General features: G+C 38.2%; 1 protein-coding gene across 2 annotated transcripts in view; it reads left to right on the plus strand.

Annotated features, from left to right (window-relative positions):
* The window catches only part of fbxo18 (F-box DNA helicase 1), a 28,538-nt gene extending 10,042 nt beyond the window's left edge, over window positions 1–18,496 (plus strand). Inside the window, exons 10-21 of one of the 2 annotated variants that reach the window (XM_059326237.1) lie at window positions 4,383–4,602; window positions 4,705–4,792; window positions 4,874–4,969; window positions 5,080–5,216; window positions 9,685–9,781; window positions 9,893–10,059; window positions 10,744–10,807; window positions 10,895–11,092; window positions 13,793–13,918; window positions 14,698–14,804; window positions 17,498–17,617; window positions 17,964–18,496. In XM_059326237.1, coding sequence (XP_059182220.1) covers window positions 4,383–4,602; window positions 4,705–4,792; window positions 4,874–4,969; window positions 5,080–5,216; window positions 9,685–9,781; window positions 9,893–10,059; window positions 10,744–10,807; window positions 10,895–11,092; window positions 13,793–13,918; window positions 14,698–14,804; window positions 17,498–17,617; window positions 17,964–18,125 — 1,582 coding nt within the window. In that variant the 3' untranslated portion in view covers window positions 18,126–18,496. The remainder of the gene's footprint in view (window positions 1–4,382; window positions 4,603–4,704; window positions 4,793–4,873; window positions 4,970–5,079; window positions 5,217–9,684; window positions 9,782–9,892; window positions 10,060–10,743; window positions 10,808–10,894; window positions 11,093–13,792; window positions 13,919–14,697; window positions 14,805–17,497; window positions 17,618–17,963) is intronic. The other variant, XM_059326238.1, reaches the window with a different exon arrangement.
* Window positions 18,497–23,843: the final 5,347 nt, after the last annotated feature.

Here is a 23,843-nt window from a genome sequence, read left to right on the forward strand (position 1 = left end):
TACAGCATACTCAGTTGAAAAACAATGCATCTTGTGTTCAAACCAAGGTTATAATAGATTTGGATTTTTCATTAGTTTTAGTTTTAATTTCGTTGTGAATTTTTGTTTTCAAATTCAGTTAGTTTTAATTAGTTTTAAGAGTGTGTTTGCTAGTTTTAATTAGTTTTTATTTTTTTGAAAATGCTTAGTTTTAGTTTAGTTTTTATTAGCTTTAGTGTTAGTGTTAATTTTTTTGTAATGGGGTTTTTGTTTGGTGCGAGATTCAATAAGGTCACAATAAATGTTTCCTTTATTTCCTTTGTCTGATCCATCTCAGTCCCAATAAGTTTATTAAGTCATAAAACCAGATAGATGAAATAGATTTCATATCAACCAAAAAGGTTTACAAAGACGAAAACTAAGAACATTTTCACTATTATTTTAGTTAGTTTTAGTTTGTTTTGTAACCACAAAATACAGTTTCAGTTATTGTTTTTTTTAATGTTTTTTTTTTAATTCCAGTTAACGAAAATGTTTTTTCAATTCTAGTTTTCGTTATTTCGTTAGTTTTCCTCAACTATAATTACCTTGGTTCAAACTGACTTGGAATCAGGATTATACTACAAATATATGCCATGTGCTGTTAAATATTCCCTATATTCTAAACTCGATCATTTAGACAATGTGAAATAAACACAGGAAGTGATGCCTCTCACTTCAGTTGAGTGGGTGAAGAGCATGTGAGCAGTTTGACTATCAGGGAGAAGTTAACATAAGCGGTACAAAAACAGCTCAGACTCACTGTCTCTCCGACACTTCCTGCAGAAAACTCACTTCAGGGCTTATGTCCATGCACACACACACACTTTATTGGTCACTTCTTTCTTGATAGTGTGTCTGAAAACTCAAAAGAAATGTTGTTACCTTATTTTGTGCAGGCCACATGAGAGTAATTATGAAGCAGCTAGCAACACCCCTCCTTGATTTGGACACAGTTCAAAATAGTACTTCTGGGCCCACAAATCCATGATTAATGGTTCAAATGTAGATTTCATCATCATCATCATCTTAACTTATCCAGCACTAAATAATTCACTTCTGTTAGTCAAAATACTTCCAATCTGTATGCTAAATTCAGGTAGCTTTGTCTCTAAGTATATATGTTTTTGTATTTTTGTAACAGTGTTTCTGAATAGCATAATCTGATGAATTAAGTTAACGGTCCATTTGACATGTTGTCATGTCATTATTTGTTTGCAAGACTGAACTCATGATTTTAAGTTCTGAAAGTTATAATTAGAAGCTTTAAACATGAAACAGTTTATTTCATACAGTCATGGGAAAAAATATTAGACCACCCTTATTTTCTTCAACTTCTTGTTCATTTTAATCCCTGGTACAACTAAAGGTAGATTTGTTTGGACACATATAATGATAACAACAATAACAGCTCATATGAGTTTAAGTTCAGAGCTGTTATCATTATGTTTGTCCAAACAAATGTACCTTTAGTTGTACCAGGCATTAAAATAAACAAGAAATTGAAGAAAACAAGGGTGGTCTAATCATTTTTTCCATGACTGTATGTTGTGGGTGCCAATTTTGTGGTCTGAAGAAAAACTGGAGAGACTAAGGAAGACTGATATGTACAATTAACTAAAAAAATATGTAATATGTATGAAACCAGAGTACTGTGGTCTTGCATAGCCAGACCTATCCCCACAGTGCTGTATCAGTGCCGGAGAATTAACTGGTTGTACCCATTATCATTCAGGGATAAGAGAAAAAAACACTCAAACTTAATCAGGCTTATCCCAAAAGTTTACATCCAATAGACGGAGTGCATTTAAGCCAATGTCTCTCCATGGACTACTTTTAAAAACAGTGTTCAATAGGTAAAACCCAGAACTAAGTTTTTATAAACTGCCAAACCAAAAAACGAACTTTAAGAGATCAATAGAGCATACAGGCGTATACAGACATGAGACATAAGCAGTTACAATGGAGGAAACTGTGTGATCCTGAAACTGTTTATATTAAACATTTACTTTTAGACAACCATGGCCTGAAGCACTAACACATGTCTGTTTTGAGCTAAAACTATGAGATTCAAGAATATCATATGATTATTTTAGCACAGATAGCTAATTTATATCCACTTTTGTCCTCTTAAAAGTTCAGTTTTTCAGCTTTGTCAGATTTTTAAAACTTAGTTCTAGGTTCTTTAACTTGTTGGTAGTGCATTCTACCACACAGCAGCTTTTGCTTTCAGTTTTTTGCTAATGGACAAAATTGTTAAGGAGGCACATTCTTTCAATACAAAGTCAATAGAGAGTCATGGTTAGTTGGGGGGCGTGGTCTTCAGAGTATGACACATGGTGCTCTGTCTCTATGAGTCAGACTAAGAACACTGTAACGTCTGACATCCAGTGAGTCAACATTAAATATTTAAAGAACAGCTCAAGCCAACTTAATTTGAACTTGAGGTGTCTAGATAAGGCCTGTTTGACCACCAAAACATTAAGCTGCTCTTCACTGTTATCTTGGCTACATCTCTGATTACAGGTGCGTTTCCACTATAGTCGAATACCCGGAATGAGGCAGGTCTCTCTCACGAAACGCCCCTAATTTGAATGTGAGCCGTCACTAGCGGCCGTTTGACCGGCCGTTTTTTGTCCCTGTAGAAGAGTAGGGCAATTTTTCTCCCCTGAAAAAAGCCTGGTTGCTGATTGGATAGAACGCTAAGCGGGATTTAACGTAGTACTCGACGCCACAACAACACGCGACATTTTCGTCCAAAATCATATCCGCCATATGCATGAACGCGGCGACAAGAAATGCAGTAAGCTCTGCGCCTTCCATCTCTGCGTCTCTTTCCTTATAGTTTAAGTTTGGCGCGTCCCCCATGTTAAATCCATGACCATCGTGACGGTCAAAACTGTCAATAAACAATAATGGGACGATTGAAAACCATGTGTCACCTCCGGAGTCTCATAAATCCCTCTTGGGCCTTTTTTTCTAATTGAGAGGGTGTGGCCTAGGGCTGGGCAATATATCAAATAAAAAAAATATCAAGATATTTTTAAATTTGAATTAGACCATATCGCATATATCGAAATAGTTTAAAAAATATATATGTATAAATGCTGCCCTTACTAGGGTTTGTCATATTTAGTTCTTTTGTAATGTTCGTTATTCTTTTCTTATATAAATATATTTATTTCAGAAAAAGATTTTCTCATATTATTTAAGACATTTTTTTATTTAAATGTGCACTTTATGGAGCTTTGGTTTAAAAAATGTTAATATGCTAAATGGAGTGCACTTATATATCGCTTTTATCCAAAGCGATCTACACTACAGACTGCGCTCATTCGCCCGTTCACACACACATTCATACTGGTGGCCGGGGCTACCAGGGCACACTGGTGCCACCTGCCACCATTGGGAATTCATTCACACACCGATGAACGCAGCATCAGGAGCAATTTGGGATTCAGTATCTTGCTCAAGGATACTTCGACATGTAGGCTGCGACGGTCAGGGATGGAACCACCGACCTTCCGATCAGTAGGCGACCACTCTGCCAACCGAGCCACAGTTGCTCTGGAAAATATACGGTTTCAATAAAACTACTTGTGACGTGTCATATTTGTTCTCACTTTGCGATAAAAATATCAGGATATATATCTTATATCAATATTTAGCCTTAATATAACGGGATATGACTTTGGTCCATATCGCCCTGCCCTAGTGTGGCCTGAAACTTTACCAGCGGCCATTTTTTTTACCCTAATGGAAACGCGCCTTACATCCATGGTGACTTACAAGTGTAGCAGTAAAACGATGCACCACGGTAACAGCTGTTTAATTTATGGAACAAATTTGAGAGAGACTTAAAAACATGCAATACCATTAACTTATTCAAAAAAGTACTTAAAAATAGGATGATTCATTTATATAAGTTAGAGTAATGTGTGGTGACACGTTCTATGTGGCTACTATTTAGGAAAAAGATAAATCAAGCCGCTTCTTTCTTTTCTCTCTTTTGTGACCGCTTATTTATTTTATTAATAGATAACAGATTGTACATTTCTAAATTTTAAATTAACTTGAGTTGTAACAGGGTAGGCGTAATAAGCGATGCTTCAGCCTACGCTTTTTCGGTCTAAATGTCTATTATCAATTTTCTTTCTCTGTTTACTTATTGTTTACTTTGATCAATGTTTTTTTTCTGGTTTGTTATTTCTGTTTTAATGACATGTATTGACCGAAATAAACGGATACAAAACGAAAATAACGTTCTCTTTAGCTTGTTTGCCTTTCATTTCCGTATTAACTTGTCTTCTACTTGAGGTTTATCAGTATCACTTGTTGTACTTCTGTTATCTTCCCTCCTGCAGATATCATAATCACCAGAAGCTGACCCTCAACATGAAGCCATTCTCCATCAGCTTTGTTCTGCCTAAGGGCCGTGGCGCCTTTAGCAAGGCCAAAGTGGTCACCACAACTCTCAACGCCTTCATGGCTTCAACGGATGAGACCATCAGGGCCAGGCATGTCCCCTGCTACATTAAAAACAGGGATGGCCAGAGGCAAGATATACCCGAGGGTGAAATAGCGGTATGAAGACATTTATGTAAACAAGTCACACACTTTATATATTTAGTGTGAATAATTAATAAGCACTGCAAAGTCACATAATCTGTTTTTGTGCAATCCTAGTTGTTTGTGCAGGACGCGAAGGAGATCTGGAACAAAATGAAAGAACTCAGTAAGACCAAAATAGACGCCTTCCGCATGACTCATGATGGTACGCAAACTGCAAATAGTAAAAGTAATTCTGTGTTGGGGGGATGCAGCACAGGTGGTCAACAGAACTGTTTATTCTTAGGTTATCTGAAGTTATGGCAGCTCCAAGTCCCGAAGCCATGCCTGTCTGACAAATACGATGTCCTTTTCATCGACGAGGCTCAAGACTGCACTCCAGGTAATGATAGAGTTCCACAGTCCAAGGATCGTGGGAAATGTATAATTGCGATGATGATTTTTTTTTTTTTTTTTTTTAACTCTCTCCTTCTGTCCCTTCCTCTCTCTCAGCCATCATGGATGTGCTTCTGTCTCAGAGATGCGGGAAAATCCTGGTTGGAGATCCCCACCAGCAGATCTACACCTTCAAAGGAGCCGTCAACTCCTTGAACATTGTCCACCACACACACATCTACTACTTGACACAGGTATGCACAATTACACACTGGGGCACGCTGGCTGGCTGGCTACTCCATGTTCTATTGGAAAGCATGTTCACAGCAATTAAAAATGACAGGATAACAAAGATTCTATAATACGGTATCTACCAACTGTGACAAATGTTATGTGAGGTGTTTGCTCAAGATTGATGCATTTTTTTTCTATGTATGTAATATAAAAAAAACATAGTATTATAATAATATAAAGGGAGTCAAAAGATCAGAGAAACGGAAACATTAACAATTATACTAATAAAAGAAATACATATACATAATACATACATATCATTGGATGCATCGGGGGGCACGGTGGCGCAGTTGGTAGCGATCTCGCCTCACAGCTAGAAGGTCCTGGGTTCGATTCCCGCCAGGACGCTGTGGGCATTGGAGGCGTGTCCCCACCTCCATGTCTCCGGTGTCCGTAGCTGGTCGGTGTCAGCAAAAGTGCATTTCTGTGTGGGGTTTGCATTGATCCTGGTCGCTATAGAGCCTCCCTCTGGTCGGTCGGGGCGAAGCTTCGGGGGAAGCATGTGGCTAGTTCAGGGCTCTCCTCAGACCGACAGGGACGAGGTAGCGCCCAGGATCATGAAATAGGACAAACTGGGTGATAAATAAAATGGGTTACAAAAAAATTGGAAGAAAAAAAAAAAAATTGGATGCATCAAATCGACTAAGTTGGGGTCCAGCGAGGTGAGGGTACTAGGGTATCAAGGAATATTTGATATTTTGATCAAATATTTGATTTTTGATTTTTTTCCAAAGACAGAAACGACATTAAATCAGTGTGTGTGCGCTGGTGTGTGCGTGCTGGTGTGTGTGCGTGCTGGTGTGTGTGCGCGCAGGTGTGTGTGCCTTTGCATCGCACTTATCTGTGCGATAAGTGCGATGCACTAGTGCTCGGTTTCCTCTGCATCTCCAGCGGCTGTCCCAGATTGCCTGAGAGCATCCACAAGAGAATGCTTGTCACTGTCAACATTATTCCCACATTTTCATTCTCCTTGATATGATCAATTAATGCAGTACTGCCCTTTTTTGAGTCCTGGACTTTGCAGCAGTTGTTTAAGTAGTACTTCCTTCCAGCTGGACTGCCATTGGTGTGGCTCGTATGACAGTATACGGACCCTCTCGATGTGGTTGATGCCACTTTTGTCAAAAGATTTTGATGTAGACTCTTGAGGATATGTAGTCTTCCATTATGCACCAGTCCAAGTTGAGAGAATTGCACCAGGCATGGATTTTCTGAAGATTGGCAGCCCAATAGTAAAATAATCAATTAGGCAGTGCAAGACCTCCATCCAATTTGCCTCTTTGGAGAGTTGTTTAACGCGCTCTTGGGCTTTTAGTCTGGCTGATTTAAAAAATTTTCTTATATAAAAATACATGCATGCCGTTTTACTGACGTTTAGTGTCAGGCAAGACTCAGCCAGGTGGCAATTTTGGCCATCGCTGCTGTCAATTTGGCTGCCACTTCACATCTGTCCTTTCCATGTGCCAGGAAATAGCAAGTAGCCGTTTCAGTCGAGTCATTTTTTCTGAAGCCGAATTGCATAGGATGAAGAAGGGCTTGTCCAGAATTTAGAAAGTCAGTTAGTTGTTCAGTTACCACTTTTTCTGCAATCTTTGATGCCACAGGCAAAATACTGATGGGTCTATAATTGGCTACATCAGTTGGTTCACCTGCCATGAGAATGGGAACTCCAACTGCAGCCTTCCATGCAGCTGGAAAAATTGACTGTTTTATAGACAAATTAACTAGATGTGTAATGGGGGTGCAAGTAGTATTCTTTAAAATTGTTGAATCCCATTCAAATGTATCTTTTGCCTTTGAGGACTTTAAAGTGCTTAGGATCTTATAAACTTTATTTTCAGGAACTTCAGTTGTCTTAAAAATCGGCTTATTAAAATCTGGTGCTACTATGTTTTTAATTCTTGCACAATTTACAATTTCCTTTACCGTCTTAATAACATCCATAAAAAAATGTGCCTTTGCTTTCCTTAATCCATTCACTACTTTATTGCGAAGGCTTGTAAAAATGTGTCTGTCTGCAATTGATTTAGACTTCAGTGCTACTTTCAGAGCAAGATCACGTTTTTTCATCAAGTCCCACAGGTGGTCATTAAACCAGGGTAGCTGTCTTTAGTCTTTTCTTTAGTTCTTTTTACTGTGCTTATAAAAGACTCACAGGAGGCCTCTATATCATCTGTGAGCAAAACAGCTCTCCAGTCAGTTTGACTTAGTTCTTCCTTGAATGCCTCCATGGCTTGTTTCCTTATTCCATATGCGTGTTTAATTATCTCTTGTTGGTAGATAACCCTGTTTTTTGTCAATTTCCTTGCAATAAGAGTCATATTGTGATCGGACAAACCAGTGAGGAGATTATGAGTATAATTCCGTGTTTGATCTCCACAATCATTCATGCAAACAAAAAATCTTTCTATGTTTGGAATCAAATGATTGTTTGTTGTTTCCGGCGGATTACCACCGGACACATGCTGTGTGTTTTTTCATCATTTATAGCTAGATGAGTCCTTTGTTGATCACGTAATGGTGATATCTTCAATGTGTATTGAGGATAAAAGTCCATTTTAATTCATTTTAAAAAAATGTTTTAGATTTTCAGTGATTCAGGCCCCCAAAGATTTGGCAATAGTGGAGTATTCTGGAAATTGTGAATCACCACATTAAACAGAAAGGCCGTGGAATTACGAGATTTTAACGTGACAACTTGTTTGCTCCTGACACTGACAGCAGTGAAGATCATCTTAATATTGAATAAATCTTACTGGACTGCTGTCAATGTAAACCTGTGTGCAAAGAATCCTCCTTGAATAAGAACTGAAGGAGTAATGGCTGATGTGGACACACACACACACACACACACAGCCAAAAAGGCAATGTCAAGTATTTTACACTTGTATTTCAACATTGTATTTTTCAATAATTCTGTATTCCTTCCTTTGATCTGTTGTAAATATTAAGGTTTTTGCAAAGAAACTAGTCTCAAAGTCCCCCGTGGAATTTGAGATTTTTTTACCATGGAATCCTGGGTGGCCTGAATAACTGGTTTAGGATAATCAGCAGGACTTTGTTTACCATTTTGGGAGCTGAAACGAGACCAAAAAACAGCTGTTGTGTTGCCCAAAGGGAAACTTGCGTCCTGTTTCCATTACCCAAAGAATGTTGGGAACTGTGGTTCCAAAACTTATTCAACCAAGTAACACGTTAATAATACTGGAATATGAAGTCTGTGGAACACTTTTCCCTCCACTTCCTTTTAAATGTTGTGAAGTCTATACATGCATACATCTATATAGACCCTTTTTCAGCCGACGAACGTGCTTGTGTTTTATTTGCAGGCGGAGCGTCATCGGCTTTGTTGTTTTGTGTACATGAACACAGAAGGCACAACATCAGGACTACTAGAGTCTAGGGCTGGGCGATATGGACCAAAAGTCATATCCCGATATATTTAGGCTGAATATCTACGATATATATTCTGATATTTTTATCGCAAAGTGAGAGCAAATGTTCAGTCAAAGTCAAATACAACATGTCACAAGTAGTTTTATTGAAACCGTTTATTTAAGTGAACATAAATACCGTATAACAGGAGTACCTTTTTTAAAAAAATCAAAGCTCCATAAAGTGCACATTTAAATAAAAAATATCTTAAATAAAAATAGCCTATAAAAGGCCAATATTTTTCAGAAATAAATATATTTATATGAGAAAAGAATAACGAACATTACAAAATAACTAAATATGACCCAAGTAAGGGCAGCATTTATATATAAAATATATATATTTTAAACTATATCGATATATGCGATATGTTCTAATTCCATCTCACATTTAAAAATATATCAATATATCTGTAATATTGATATATATCGCCCAGCCCTACTGGAGTCCAATGATGCCGTTCGTTTGTTTAGCTTAGCAGGCTACTAGCCAAATCTATTGCCGGCTTATCAAACTTTAGCTGCATTTGATTACTATTCTAAATAGTACAGACAATCGCTAATGTAAACAAGGCTTCCCGTTAAATCAAAGAGTAGATAGATAACCTTACCTGATATAAAGTGGGTGCTGCAGACGCCAGCATTTCTAGTTCTGTCCTCATTCCAGTCCACGCGTTTAATCACCTGCAGCCACAGATGCCGTCGGATGCTCTGAAATGTTCATTCTGTTAGAATCCTAAAAAACTTCAGTCCACCGGTGCGATTCCTACAACCGTATACGCAACAAAAAGACATATTGATGCTGGGAACCGTTTGTAAATGCTTATAAATGCTTTTTTGTCAGTCAGAACGGCTGGAGTACAATACCACTTCCGTTATCAGAATGCGAGCCCATACGTTCTACGTCATCATTGTGGACAAACAGTAAAAGGGTCTATATACAAAGAGTTTGTGTTAATCAGAATATTAACCTCATTCCTACTGATTTGTTCAGAGCTTCCGGTTCGGTGCAGAGATCGCCTACGTGGGCGCCACCATCCTTCAAGTTTGTAAAGGAGTGGAGAAGATTCTAGTAGGAGGAAAGCAAAAAGGTGAATACTATAAACATTTCTCCTACTTCAAGAAGAAGATGGATGCTTTTAAATCCCTGGAAGTTGACAGTTTTGACATCATGTTCGTGTGTGTTACATGGCGCTCTATAGGCGGTGTGTGTGACGAGGACGCAGACAAGATTGGAGAGGCTTTGAACACGGGGGTCAGTCTTGGCCAGGGGAAGACGGCCATCTTGGCTAGATGCAATATCACTGTGTTCAGCGAAGCCGTCCGGCTCACCGATTCCAACCCGCAGTGCCAGATCCACCTCATCGGAGTGAGTCATACATACACTAACAAACGCACACAAGGGGAGTAGTTCAAACTAGGGATGCACGATATTGGATTTTTTGCCGATATCCAATATTTTTTTACAACTAATTTAGCCGATACCGATATTTTTTTCCCACACGACTAATACCCACAATTGGGGCAAATTTGGCCAGTTTCCCAGTTGGCATAATAAGTAAACATAACCTGTGTTCACTGGGAACAAAAGTGCAACTGTACAGCAATTAAACCCAAATTGAATAAAACTACATGTACCTTACAGACTGCTGATTAAATTCAAATTTAACTTAAAACAAGAGCAGAAATATCAGCAGCTTCAGTCCATAATCAGAACCTGTGGCCTAGAGGTTAGGAATCGGGTTTGTAACTGGAGAGTCGCCGGCTCGAATCCTGGTACTGACAGGTCAAGGAATGAAGTGCCCTTGAGCAAGGAACACAGTAATGTGCTGCCCACTACAGAGTGTGTAGTGCACTCCATTATTTAATCAGTTTATGATATTGGCGTGTTGGCCGATAGTTCATTTTCAAGCCAGTATCGGCCGATAACGTGTAGATTACATCGTGCTTCCCTCGTTCAAACATACTTTATGTCATGAATGCACCTTATTTTAGATGTGATAAACATCTAAAAACCCATATCAGGCACTTACAAGTGTACCTTTTCCCTCAGGGCCTCCCAGGTATCGGCCTGGATAGGATCATGGACATCTGGAACCTCATGAAAGGGAAAAAATGTGAGCTTCATACACATTTTCAACCTTCAATTTAAGAAAAAAAATCCTGCCACTTGACCATTAATGTTGAATTTGCTTTGCCTTCAGACATCAAGGATCCGATGCTTCGCTCCTTTGCCAAAAGAAATGAAGGTTGTGGCTTCTTTGCTCTAAAGAGGTACGTCCAACAGACTGAGGATCTGGAACTGGACGGCAAAGTCAACATTGTCGAAAAGTACGGAAATCGCATCCCTGAACTGGTCAGCCGCCTGGAAAGGTGCTTTGTAGAGGACTTCAACGCAGCAGGTATGCAAAAAAACGAACTGAAACTAACATAAACACAGCTTGAGAAAAAAAAAAAAGTTTTCTACTTAGCCACTTTCAGGACCTAGACATAAACATGCAAGTAAATTTGTCATCCATGGTCATGTTATCTGCATCTTTTACCCTTTTAGACTGGATGCAACTGTCATGAACCGGCTCATCGCTCATGACAAACAAGGGAGACCACACATGTTTTCAGATTATAAGTAACAAATATTTATTTGTTAAATTAAAACAACACAAAGATACTCAATTATGTGAATCAGTTATCAGTGGTGAGGTGTGTGCATCCATGCGATGTGATGAAATGCTGGTGTTTAAGATGAAAGTAACTAACAAAGAACAAACCAGCTACACCAAACAAAGTTGGTGGCTGTGAAGGAGAGCGACGAGCTGAGGCCTCAGCTCCTCTACAGTCATGGAAAAAATAAATAGACCACCCTTATTTTCTTCAAGTTATTGTTCGTTTTAATGCCTGGTACAACTAAAGGTACATTTGTTTGGACAAGATAATGATAACAACAAAAAAAGCTCATAAGAGTTTAATTTAAGAGCTGATATCTAAACATTTTCCATGGTTTTCCAGTTAAGGATTTTGGTTATTATCAAGAAAATTAAACTCTTATGAGCTATTTTTGTTGTTATCATCAGGTGTTCTCCTGACACTCCTCCAGCACTCTGCAGACTGGAGGAGTGGCATGGCCTGTGGCTCCTCCTACACAGGAAGAGAAATACAACATGCCACAACACACAGAGGGGGGAGGGGGGTCATCACACAACATACTGTATGTGTGTGTGTGTATATACCTTTAAGATCGGATGCGACGTCCGCATGTTCTGGATGATGTCGTAATTTTTAAGACACATAACCGATGAAGTGCAATGACCATAGACTGTATATAAATAATGGACGTAGTCACCGTGACGTCACCCATTGGTTTGTGGCCCATTGGAAGCATGGGTCAAAGTTATGAGACCAAACTGGTAAACGTCCTTTTTTATATCTATATAACGTTATATATAACTTTATTGACACGTTGCTGTGGATACGCATTGTTCTGCTTCTCTCCTGATGACGGCTCACCTTGTTAGTGACCTGTCAATCAAAGGTAGCCACGCCTCAAATCATATGATTCTTTATCTTCTATTTTCTTCTAAATGGGGCCATTATTAGAACTATTAACATCAAATTGTCTTGAAGAATTTTACTAGTGATTGAGACCATAGTGTTGTCCTAAAAACATTTCTGAGGTAATAAATAAAGTGAGAAGTTTTCTCATTTTTGCACTGAAATGAATAGACAGAAATTAGCAACCAAACTTAGCGCCCCCTGCTGGAATTTTCGGTAGAATGCAGCTTAAGGCACTTCCTGGTTTGCCTCCCTGCTCAGGCACAGAGGTTGCCGCCTAGCAATGACAGATAGCGAGTAGTTTGTAATAGGTACAGTAGGATGATGTTGTACACGAACTGCAAACACTGCAAACAAACTTTTATATAGTTATTGCATTACTTTTAACTGACACTTTGTTTTATTGAAAATATTGCTATCACTTTTTTCTTTCTGTGCCACACAGATATTACATTTTCATTATTTTTGTTGTTGTTTATTGATGTTTTAGAAAATGTTAATGCACTGTAGGACAAGGCAATGTTTTACAGTTACAGGTGCATCTCAATACATTAGAATATGATGGAAAAGTCCATTTCCAGTACAGTACATTGTCAATTCAGCAGCAGAGAGCACAGGATGTAAGATGTGAGGAAGCATGTGATGATTCAGTGGGTGATGAAAGCGGCAGGACGTTTCGTTCTGAGATCAAATACAACTGAATACACAATCCAGTCAAAGCAAAACTGACAAACTATACTGTTCTCAAATTGAAATTGAAAGCCAAGTTATTATATATTATTTAAATTAAGTGTTATATACAGGTGCATCTCAATACATTAGAATAGGATGGAAAAGTCAATTTCCAGTAGTTCAAGTCAAATATCCCGAACCAAGTGTTGAGTCATATAGATGACATACTTTACAGAAGACAACATTTACTTATTAAACATACTTTTTAAAATTGGTCTTTTGTAATATTGAATTTTTTTGAGACACTGAATTTTAGGTCTTCATTAAATGCAAACCATAATCATTGTAATTAGAAGAAATTAAATAAATTAAGACATGAAATGTTTCATTCTGTGTGTAATGGATCTAATGTGTTATTTCCGCTTTTTGAATTAAATTACTTGCATAAATAAACTATTCTATGGTATTCTAATGTATTGAGATGCACCTGTAAAGCTTTCAAATAGTTTTTATTTATCGTCTCTGTCTGCTACAGAGGCTGAGAAATTAATTATTTAGGAAACGTTGACAGAAAACCCTCAGATTTTGCAAGGTTGTTTTTGAAACAATGCTTAGGTTTTAGAGGGTGTTTTTAGAGGCGAATTTAGGTTTTTAATGGGTTAAAGGCTAGTGTAGACTTGAGCAGTACTCATTTTCTCATACCTTGAAGACATTTGTGTGTGTGTGTGTGTGGGGGGGGGGGGGGGGGGGGGTGCTTGGGGGAACATTAGACGATGATCATTTTAAATGCTTGTAAAATGTTATATAACATATAGGTGAGCCAATTTTTTTCCACTGTATATTGCACTCCACTAAATAATATGTTTGCTGTTTTGTTTCAGATTTCATACTGGGGACGGTCCACAAGGCGAAAGGTCTGGAGTTTGACACAGTGATGGTCACCGATGACTTTACCAAAGTTCCCTCTTCAATGCACAACCTGCACTACCATTCCAACTTCTCCTTCTGTATGTCTTTGTCTAGTTTTTTTACATAGATTTTTCATTGTTTACCAAAATGTAGACTCTGCGATCCTATACAGAAGAAATCTGTTTCCTGTTTCTTGCAAATTGGGTTTGCTTACCCATGCATAAGATAGTTCTCTTAGGCGTGTTTCCACTGAGTAATTCTTGGAAAGTGGCTGAGTGTTTTGGCTCCGCCCACTAGTTAGTTCCCCTTAGTCTCTGTTCCCATACAGGAACTTTTGTAGCGGCTAACCAACAGAGTTCAAATGTGACAACAGACTGACAGGGCAAGCAGTGTTGCCAACTTAGTGACTTTGTCGCTGTATTTAGCGATTATTCAGACCCCTCTAGTGACTATTTTTCAAAAATGCAACTAGCGACAAATCCAGTGACTTTTTCTGGTGTAATTGGAGACTTTTGGAGACTCGTTCCTACTCTTCTTAAAGAGTAGCAGATGCCGTCCCAAAGCACTCACAAGCGGCCCAGTCCTCCCGCAGCAGTCTCTCCCAGCTGCAGATAGAGGAACTGTAAACCCCTCAGCATCCAGTTCGCACCAGTCTGCAAATGAATCACGCATGCACGAAATCGCTACTTCAACCATATCCAATCGGCGTTAACTAGTCAGTAGCGGCTCAGAAAGTACCTGACCGAGCCAGGTACTTTCTGGGGCGGATCCCGGCTCATGAGAGGCTTTGTTCTTTTATTCACTTCCTATAAATTTGAGGGCAGTCTAAAAAGTCGTTAACAATGTAATTATTTGAAAATATCTCTTCCCTACTCAGATGAAGTTCCTGCCGATGAGTGGAACCTGCTGTACGTGGCGGTGACCCGTGCCAAGACCTCACTGATCATCACTAAGACCGTCCGCCGAATCCTCACAATGGCTGGGGTAAGACACCATCACACACTCTGTGTCCTAAATGCTTCTGCAGGTTCATTCATGTATACACTCACATATTCAAATTTATCCACCATTTAATCTCATATTGTTATGACAAACATCTGCAAACATTTAAAGCCAGTTCAAAAGTTTTTATGTCCATTTCTTCCTGTCTTTTCACCCAGCCTTTCCTCTGATTATCAGTGTTTGCTTTCGGTTTTATAACAATGATCCGTCTCCCATACTTTTCTTTTTGGCAGCTTTTTAATGTAGCTGGCAGGATGTTGTGGTTGTGTTAAGGAGAAATAGGATGTTGCTGTGGCTTCATAAGTAATTCATCGCACATTTTTAGCCAACATGATTCAGATCGTTTCCCTGCAGACTGCACTAAGCATTTTCACTTCCTGCACTTATATCGCTAGACATCTAGGCTGGTCTGGTGATATAGTGCTTGTAATGTGATGCATAGGAAGTCAGTGTTTGGGTAATTCAGGAATGGATATTTCTGCATGAATATGACTGAATTAATTTTGCTTATTGTTTGCATTTGGTAGATTATGGTCCATAAAAGAATACTTTATAAAGCATAAGAGAAGAGGTCAATGGAGTGTTAAGTGTTGTTCTCAGTGATCCAAATTGTAGCGTACCCACAGCAGATGCAGTAAGTCAAACACAAGTAGCTGTTTAGTCTTTAAAGTGTCAAAACCAAGAGGTTTAATGCAGCCTGGATTAGACAAGCTTTCAGAAAGGGTTGGATTTGTTGTAAGCCAGATGTTGCAGAGTTCTCCGTCCAGTTTGTGACAACCAGGGAGCAGGTGTTGTGAATCGAGCCACACACACAAAAAAACAAGGAAGCAAACTGAAGTGGAATTTGTGTACACTTCAATTTTTGGACTTCTCTGTTCTTGTTCCCATTGCTGTTTAACAAGTGTCCGTAATGGAGTGCTGTTGTTGGCGCCTGAACCATGCAGAGAGAAAAAAAACCAACACCCACTTCTGTTGCAACCACAGTGCAGCAGGATGGAAGTTTCACTCCTGCCTTTCTCCCCCCAGAGAAAAGAGGCTGGTGATGATGTAATTCAGTGTAATGCAAAACACATCTGCAGAACACACACTCTGGAGAGCATCTAACTTGCATAGTGCTGAGCACATTATTCCACAGGCTCCCCAGTTGGTTCCTCTTATACAGCTGTCAAGCCATAAAACACAGCCTATTCTTCAAACTACCTGGAATATGAAATGCATAATATTGGTTCTTTGAGGCAGCAGTTTCAACAGAAATTAAGACAGATATTTGTAGCTACCGGTGATGTATCTCTGCTTAGGACTGCTCATGTTTATAATGTAATACTTTTTAACAGAAAACCAAACATTTTGAAGCTTCGTAACATTGATATTATGAATTCAAATTCACAGTCAACATTAAAAAAACTAGGTCCAAACCTAGTATATGGCTTCCCATGTTTGGTCAATGTGATTTTGTGGGCAACGTGTTACATGAATAGTTTATGGTAGTGTCTATGATGTGAATATTTTGGATAAAAGAAGTTAGTATTCTTTTGTCCCAGAAACAAACGAGTAATAATAAGCTTAATGATATAATAAGGCCCTCTTCCGTCACTTGCACGTCTCATGGAGAGACAATGAGATTGAGATTGAAATGAGATGAGTGAAGTAAAAGCACTGTCCTTATGAGGCCAATAGACGCGTTTCCATTAGGTACTTTTCCCTCTGGTGAGCTATGGGTGTGGCTTGGGAGAGAGGATCCACCCAAGATTTGCCCAACTTTCACCGGTTACTGCAACTGACTTGTCGATGCGGTTGAGGCGGCGATTTCGAGCATTCGTGATTCATTTGCAGACTGGTGCAAGCTGGGCGCTGAGGGGTTAACATCTCCTGCTCTGCTGACTGCAGCTGGGAGAGACTGCTGCGGGAGGACTGGGCCGCTTGTGAGTGCTTTGGGACGGCACCCGCTGCTCATTAAGAAGAGCAGGAACGAGTCTCAAAAAGTAACCAATAACGCCAGAAAAAGTAGCTGACTTTGTCGCTAGTTGCTTTTTTTGAAAAAGAGTTGCTAGAGGGATCTGAATAGGCGCTAAGTTGGCAACACTGCTTGCCACGTTGGTCTGTTGTCACATTGGAACTCTGTTGGTTAGCCGCTACAAAAGTACCTGTATGGGAACTAGTGGGCAGCCGCTTTCCAAAAAGTACTCAAAAAGTACTCTGGAAACACGCCTAATGACAACATGTTTGAAAACAGGCGCATCGTGTGAACGCATAAGAAAGCAGAGGACAAGCAGCCCCGCCCTTTGAACAAAGTAGTTGACTCACTCAGTCACATACAGACCTGTGTGACTGGCTGCCAGAAGTATCAATATTCTACTATTTGTAGAATTAGTTTGCAGTGATGGGAGCCAAGGATTGTTTCCAAATCGTGTGTATGTCCAGTTACGCCATAATCAATTGAAAAGCTGCAAACAAAGGGAGACACAAACCTGTTATTGTGATTCATATAATCACATAGTTATTAAAGTGTTAATTTAATAAGGATTAGCTTGTTTCATCTGATTGAATCTTCTATTCAAATTGAGGATTTTGTTAAAGGATTTTTTTTTTCTTTGGTGATGTCATAAAAATAGCCATTGAGAAATCTCTCAAACGTTCATTCCAGTATAACAATCATCACTTCCTGTCATCTTTAGGAATACTTCCTGAAGTCGGAGATGCCGGTGGGCAACCCCCTCCCCTGCTGTGTCACAGACTGTCCCAACTGCACCACACCCGGCTCAGCATTCATCATGTGCAAACAACAGATGAAATGTGTAAGAACATATCAGCTTCTCCTCACTAACGTAACAAACAAATATTCTTTTACCTCCAAATACGATAGTGTGGTCATGTGGTTCACTTCCATTCATACTTGTACATAGTCAGAGCAGGCTCAGGTCCAGGTAACGGCTTGTGTCCACACCTGGTTCTCGGCTTCATTATTTTTTTAATTGCTGTATTTTCTTGCAATGTTTCTATCTGACATGCTGTAGCACTTTCTTGATTGAAGGTTTTAATTGGAAAAAGTCGTACAAAAACTAACCATGAGAGCTGTAACACCTTCAGAGACATTGCTTGCTATTATTTTTAAGTCTTCTTTTTGTTGTTGTCTCTGTCCAGTCTGATGGTGTGTCCCACGGCGGCCCGTTGTGTGAGAGGTGTGTGTGGACTCGCATCGGGCCAACTGCCTTCCTCATGACCGACGACGTGATCTCAATGGCTGAAATACCAAGAAGACTCGGCCAGCAGTTCCACCACGTGATAATTCGAGGCGTTATTTAGTGTTGCTCGTCTTCAAGGACCTTAAATTAAAGAACCCTCAGGTTAAACCAGCCGGGATGACAGACTAAAACAGACTGACAAGTGTGTTGAAATTGTTGAAAATGTTGAAAAAATTGTTGAAAACGTGTTTTTAACGGACAAGGAATGTTGCAATGTGACTGTTTTTTGGTGTGTGTTTTTATCTCTGGATTGGATGTAATTACATCCAGACGAGATGCAAGTTTAGAATTTGCGATTCACAGCCTAAAGCTCCCAGTAGCCAATACTGAGCTTTAACTGGAGAGCATTGTGATTGTGCTATAGTGTGAGTGTATATATATATATATAAAAAAAACTGCTGGCAGACTTTTCTACTTTGACTAAAAAAGAAACTTTTGTGTGTGTCTTTCTTTCTTTATATTAAGTCTTTTTGGGACTTTTTTTGGCAGTCTGTGGTCTGTAAAAAGGGCCATGTTATTTCCCTAAAAAAACACTGTTCCTTTTTATTTGGATTACAAGAGTAAGAGCTGTATTAAGGGCAGGGGAGTGCAAAGTTTGGCTGCAGCATTGATAGATAAACTCCCAAAACGACTCCGCTGGGATTTAAATTCTTCCCCATAAAAGGCTGTTTTTTGTGACCCTTAATTTCGTGGGAACACAGTCAAACATTACTTGGAATAATGGATTAATACCACACATGCCTTTCAGGAATAAGAATGGTACATTAAATATTTTGCAACTACCAAAGTGGGAACATTAGGTTAGGGTTAGGGTTTCCTGTGAAAGGCATTTTACTCATACAAATGTTTTCATCATGAGTGGGTTATAATCCACACTGGTGTACATGACCAGCTGTGTGCTTCAGTGTGAAGAAGAGCGATAAAATATAACAGCAACAGTCAGGCAAGTTTGTTTGCATTACTTCATGCCACAAACTTTCTATATGTAAACTATGTATACAGTCTGTATACTGAAATTTACTTCTAGAGAAGTTGATGAACTCAAGTCCAGGAGATATGGCCACCATCTGGAAAGGAGGAAACACTATATCTTGTGTTTAGCGCTTAATTTGTACGGAGCCCCCCAGGGGACACGGGGAAAAAAAAAGATGGGTGAAAAAAAAAAAAAATGATGGGTGAAAAAAAAAAAAAGGACGGACTTTTGCGAGATCCTGAGATACTTTTGCGAGATCCCGAGATACTTTTGCGAGATCCCGAGATACTTTTGCGAGATCCCGAGATACTGACGAAAGAAGAGGAGCAATGGAGGAGCGATATTCGCCTATTTTCCGGCCTTCTAACTGGAATAGCGTCACGAAAACCGCACCAATTTCCCCCAGGATGGTTTTATTTTGTACAGAAAACTAACACTGACATTTCACAGGCTTGATCAACTCCCCAAAATCAGCGAGTCTGGCGAAAGATTAAAGTAACTGGGCCAAATATACGTCCTAGTGCCCAACGGCAGCCAGAGTGCTTAGGGACCCTCGCAAAAGTGCAACGTCTTTCTTTTCTATTTTTAATAACTCACTGGAAATTCATATAATAAACACCAAACGACTTCTGATGTGTTCATGAACTCACTGTGGACTTCCCACACCCTTTATTTTCAATACACACCTTTTCAATTCCTTTTATTCAGTGTGTACAATATTTAAGCCTTTTATTTTGTAATAGCTCTCTTGTTTTTATAGATATCAACACCAAACCACTTCTGATGTGTTCATGAATTCATTGTGGATTCCCCACATCCTTTATTGTCGTAAAACAAACACTTTAAATTTCAGATACCATTCCTTCCAGTGTGTCACCAATCATAAGACATCTGTAAGACAATGAATAAAAATGTAATTTACGTATTTAATTACTGTGCAGCCCAATTTATATATGACTATGTTCAACAAAAGACAAAGACTGCTCTTAGTATTTTAACTCCTCACTATTGCTTGCTATAGTTGTTCTCGATTTTCTGTTTTGGAAAGCATCACAAGCTGATGGTCAAGTACAGATGCATACTTGTGGCTGTAGTAATCATATTTTTGTTTATTCACTTTGCTTTAACAGCTTGCAATTAATGCTAAACTACCTGAAAGGTTGTATGTGTCATGCTTGAATGACAATTTGCATGCTTGACCTGAATTAACAGCAGCAATTTTGAAGAAAAAGAACAGTGAAGTCAAAATAAAAAATGAGAAATGTAAAGAAATGAATGATGTCTAAGAATCTTGTAAGGGTTTTAAAGGAAAGCAAGAAGCTGTGGAAGCTTCATAGTGAGTTCATGAACACATCAGAAGTGTTTTGAAGTCAATATGTAGAAAAACAAGTGAGTTATTAAAAAATAAAAGCCTTAAGTATGAATAGAATATACATGCTTATTGCTCCTTATATCTAAACAACTTGTAAAGGTTTTGCTTGAAACTAAAGGGTTTTGACTGATTCAAACAGCTATCAAATAAGAAAGGCCTTATATATGAAAGAACTATACACACATATTACTTGTGCCTTTAAAAAAGGGGGTTTATTGAAAATAAAGGGTTGTGGGAAATCCACAATGAGTTCATGAACACATCAGAAGTGGTTTAGTGTTGATATCTATAAAATCAAGTGAGCTATTACAAAATAAAAGCCTAAGATATGAAATAATTATATATACTGATTACTTATGCCTTTTAAAAAAATTGAAAGAGTTTTTAATGACAATAAAGGGTTGTGGGAAATCCACAATGAATTCATGAACACATCAGAAGTGGTTTGGTGTTGATATCTATAAAAACAAGAGAGCTATTACAAAATAAAAGGCTTAAATATTGTACACACTGAATAAAAGGAATTGAAAAGGTGTACATTGAAAATAAAGGGTGTGGGAAGTCCACAGTGAGTTCATGAACACATCAGAAGTCGTTTGGTGTTTATTAGATGAATTTCCAGTGAGTTATTAAAAATAGAAAAGAAAGACGTTGCACTTTTGCGAGGGTCCCTAAGCACTCTGGCTGCCGTTGGGCACTAGGACGTATATTCGGCCCGGTTACTTTAATCTTTCGCCAGACTTGCTGATTTTGGGGAGTTGATCAAGCCTGTGAAATGTCAGTCTTAGTTTTCTGTACAAAATAAAACCATCCTGGGGGAAATTGGTGCGGTTTTCGTGACGCTATTCCAGTTAGAAGGCCGGAAAATAGGCGAATATCGCTCCTCCATTGCTCCTCTTCTTTCGTCAGTATCTCGGGATCTCGCAATAGTATCTCAGGATCTCGCAAAACTATCTCGGGATCTCGCAAAAGTATCTCAGGATCTCGCAAAACTATCTCGGGATCTCGCAAAACTATCTCGGGATCTCGCAAAAGTATCTCGGGATCTCGCAAAAGTCCGTCCCTTTTTTTTTTTTCACCCATCATTTTTTTTTTTTTTCACCCATCTTTTTTTTTTCCCCGTGTCCCCTGGGGGGCTCCGTAAATTTGCAATACTGGATGGAAGTTTTTTTAAAGAATATTTTTAATCATATAAAAGGACAGCAAAGAGCAAAATCACACATAACAATGACATATAAAACATGTCACGAGTGGCAGACAATATTGAGAAAATCAAATATCAATATTTTTAACGTCAGTATTGTAGGGTTAACTATTGGTGGTCTCACAAAATATTCATACTATGAGATGTTTCATAGATAATCATCTAATGTTGATATATTCATTTAGTGGGAAAAGGCCAGTAGAACAGTCTGATCTGGATCAATATAAAAACTGATTTATTGATTATTTACTTCATGGTGGTCTTGGTCTTGGCACAGTACATAAGCAGGCACACAGAACAACAGTGATAAAAAACAAAATTGAGTTTTTACAAATCATAATTAAAAAAAAAAAAATTTCCACAAATATTGTTATGTCTGTTGACAAGATTTCTGTTATGTCTGGAAATTATACATATTTGAATATTACAGACATACAGTAATTGTCATTGACATGCATCATAGTAAAGCTATACAAGTGTCATACAGTCATACATCTATACATCAGTCAGCTAGTCACGGAAGGAATACTTCATCCCAAAAATGCAAAGCGATCTCAAAACTTTTACAACAGTTTACAAATTCTCACAGAACTTGTGCGGTATAAGCCAAGCCTGATGTATCTATCAGATGCTCAGAATTTCCGAAACAAAAAACACAGCGTAAACAGTGTCACAGGTGTGAGCAAGTGTCATATCTCATCATTTTGGGTGAAATATTCATTTAAAAGCAAAGTCTTGCAACCAATCCCGATTCCAGGAAAGTTGGTACGCTGTGAAAAATATTGATTAAATAGAATAATTTGCTGATTCTTATATATATATATTCAGTTTAAAACTGTAAAAAAAAAAGACACTGAGGAATCAGTGTCTGTGGCTCAGTACCAATAGCTTACAGGTACAGCAGCCAACCAAAAAACAGCGAGGCAAATAATTAACTCTCAGGTTTAAGAATCTCAGACAAGTTTAGTATTAAAAGATTAAGATTAAAATTAAGAGATTAAATTATAAAACCTAGTCTTCTGCTACAAACTGAAGAAATACATACATGCTAGAGTGCTAGCTTAGTTCAAAACTAGCCGTACTAGCCTTTAGCTTTTTGGGTAGAAAAAAGCTATAGGCTACTTAGCCAGCCTATGTAGCTACTAAGCTAGCCTGCTAATGCCCCCAAATAATAAAACATGAATTAAAAGGTCTGGCTGCAAACTAAACAATTATTTTACACACATATATATTTTTTTTTTTTTATTTTAGTTATGTAGGCTACTTCTGTTGCCTAGTCATACAAAATATCAGTCTTTTAATTGCCTATATGTCTAATGGCAAAACTTTTAAACTCTCCAACTTAATATTTTTTAATATACAAAGACACAAATGAAGTGCAGACTATCGCCAAAGCCTTACATATAGGAAAAGGTTGGAGATCCGCTCTATTTTCTTTGTTTCTCTGTACAAGCCAAAACTTTCCAACTTCCCTTGCCTGTCTCAGCACCAACATTATTAGTTCACAGTGAAAAGACATTTTCAGGAAAAGTCTGAATAAGTCCCTAAAAGATCCTTGAGCAGTGCCCAAGACTATTTTATGACAGGACTATTCATTGCACCATGTCACCTAGGGTAAAGGTGTGGCACACTAATGTATTAAATTGTTTTTAGAGAATAATTGAGCTCTACACTGTTTTTTAACTGGACAGCCAAATGTCAAGTGATATGACACTTATTTTTACATGAATTGATGACATCATTTTTATGTAAAAAAAATCATGATGATTTATTTGACCTTTGACCCAAAAAACATAGTTACTGCACTCAGTGCAGAAACAACGTTGTTGTCTTCCTTCAGCTTTTATATTTAGTTTTCAGTGAATAAAAATGTTCAAATTGATTTGTTATAAGTGTAATTAAAAGTGTTTAACAACTCTATTCAAAGATTTGTGTATTTTAGACTTAATATTATAAAGAAATGTTATATTTTAGTCTTAATATAATTTTATCTCACTTTTTTACTTCATCACTATCTAGATATTAAGTTCCCTTTCCCTAAATTTCCCTAAAATAAACTTATAATTTATATTATTTTTATGTTTAAATGAGTATATATATCCAACGCTGACCGTGGTAAGTGCAATTACTGCTTGGTTTTGAGTTGGATTTTGTGGTTTTTATATAATTATTTATCTGAAATAAAGCAAAATTGAAATCTAATACTTTGTCACAAGACAAAACAGACATC

The sequence above is a fragment of the Centropristis striata genome, chromosome 22, assembly GCF_030273125.1.
Source record: "Centropristis striata isolate RG_2023a ecotype Rhode Island chromosome 22, C.striata_1.0, whole genome shotgun sequence".
In the NCBI taxonomy this organism is placed as follows: Eukaryota; Metazoa; Chordata; class Actinopteri; order Perciformes; family Serranidae; genus Centropristis; species Centropristis striata.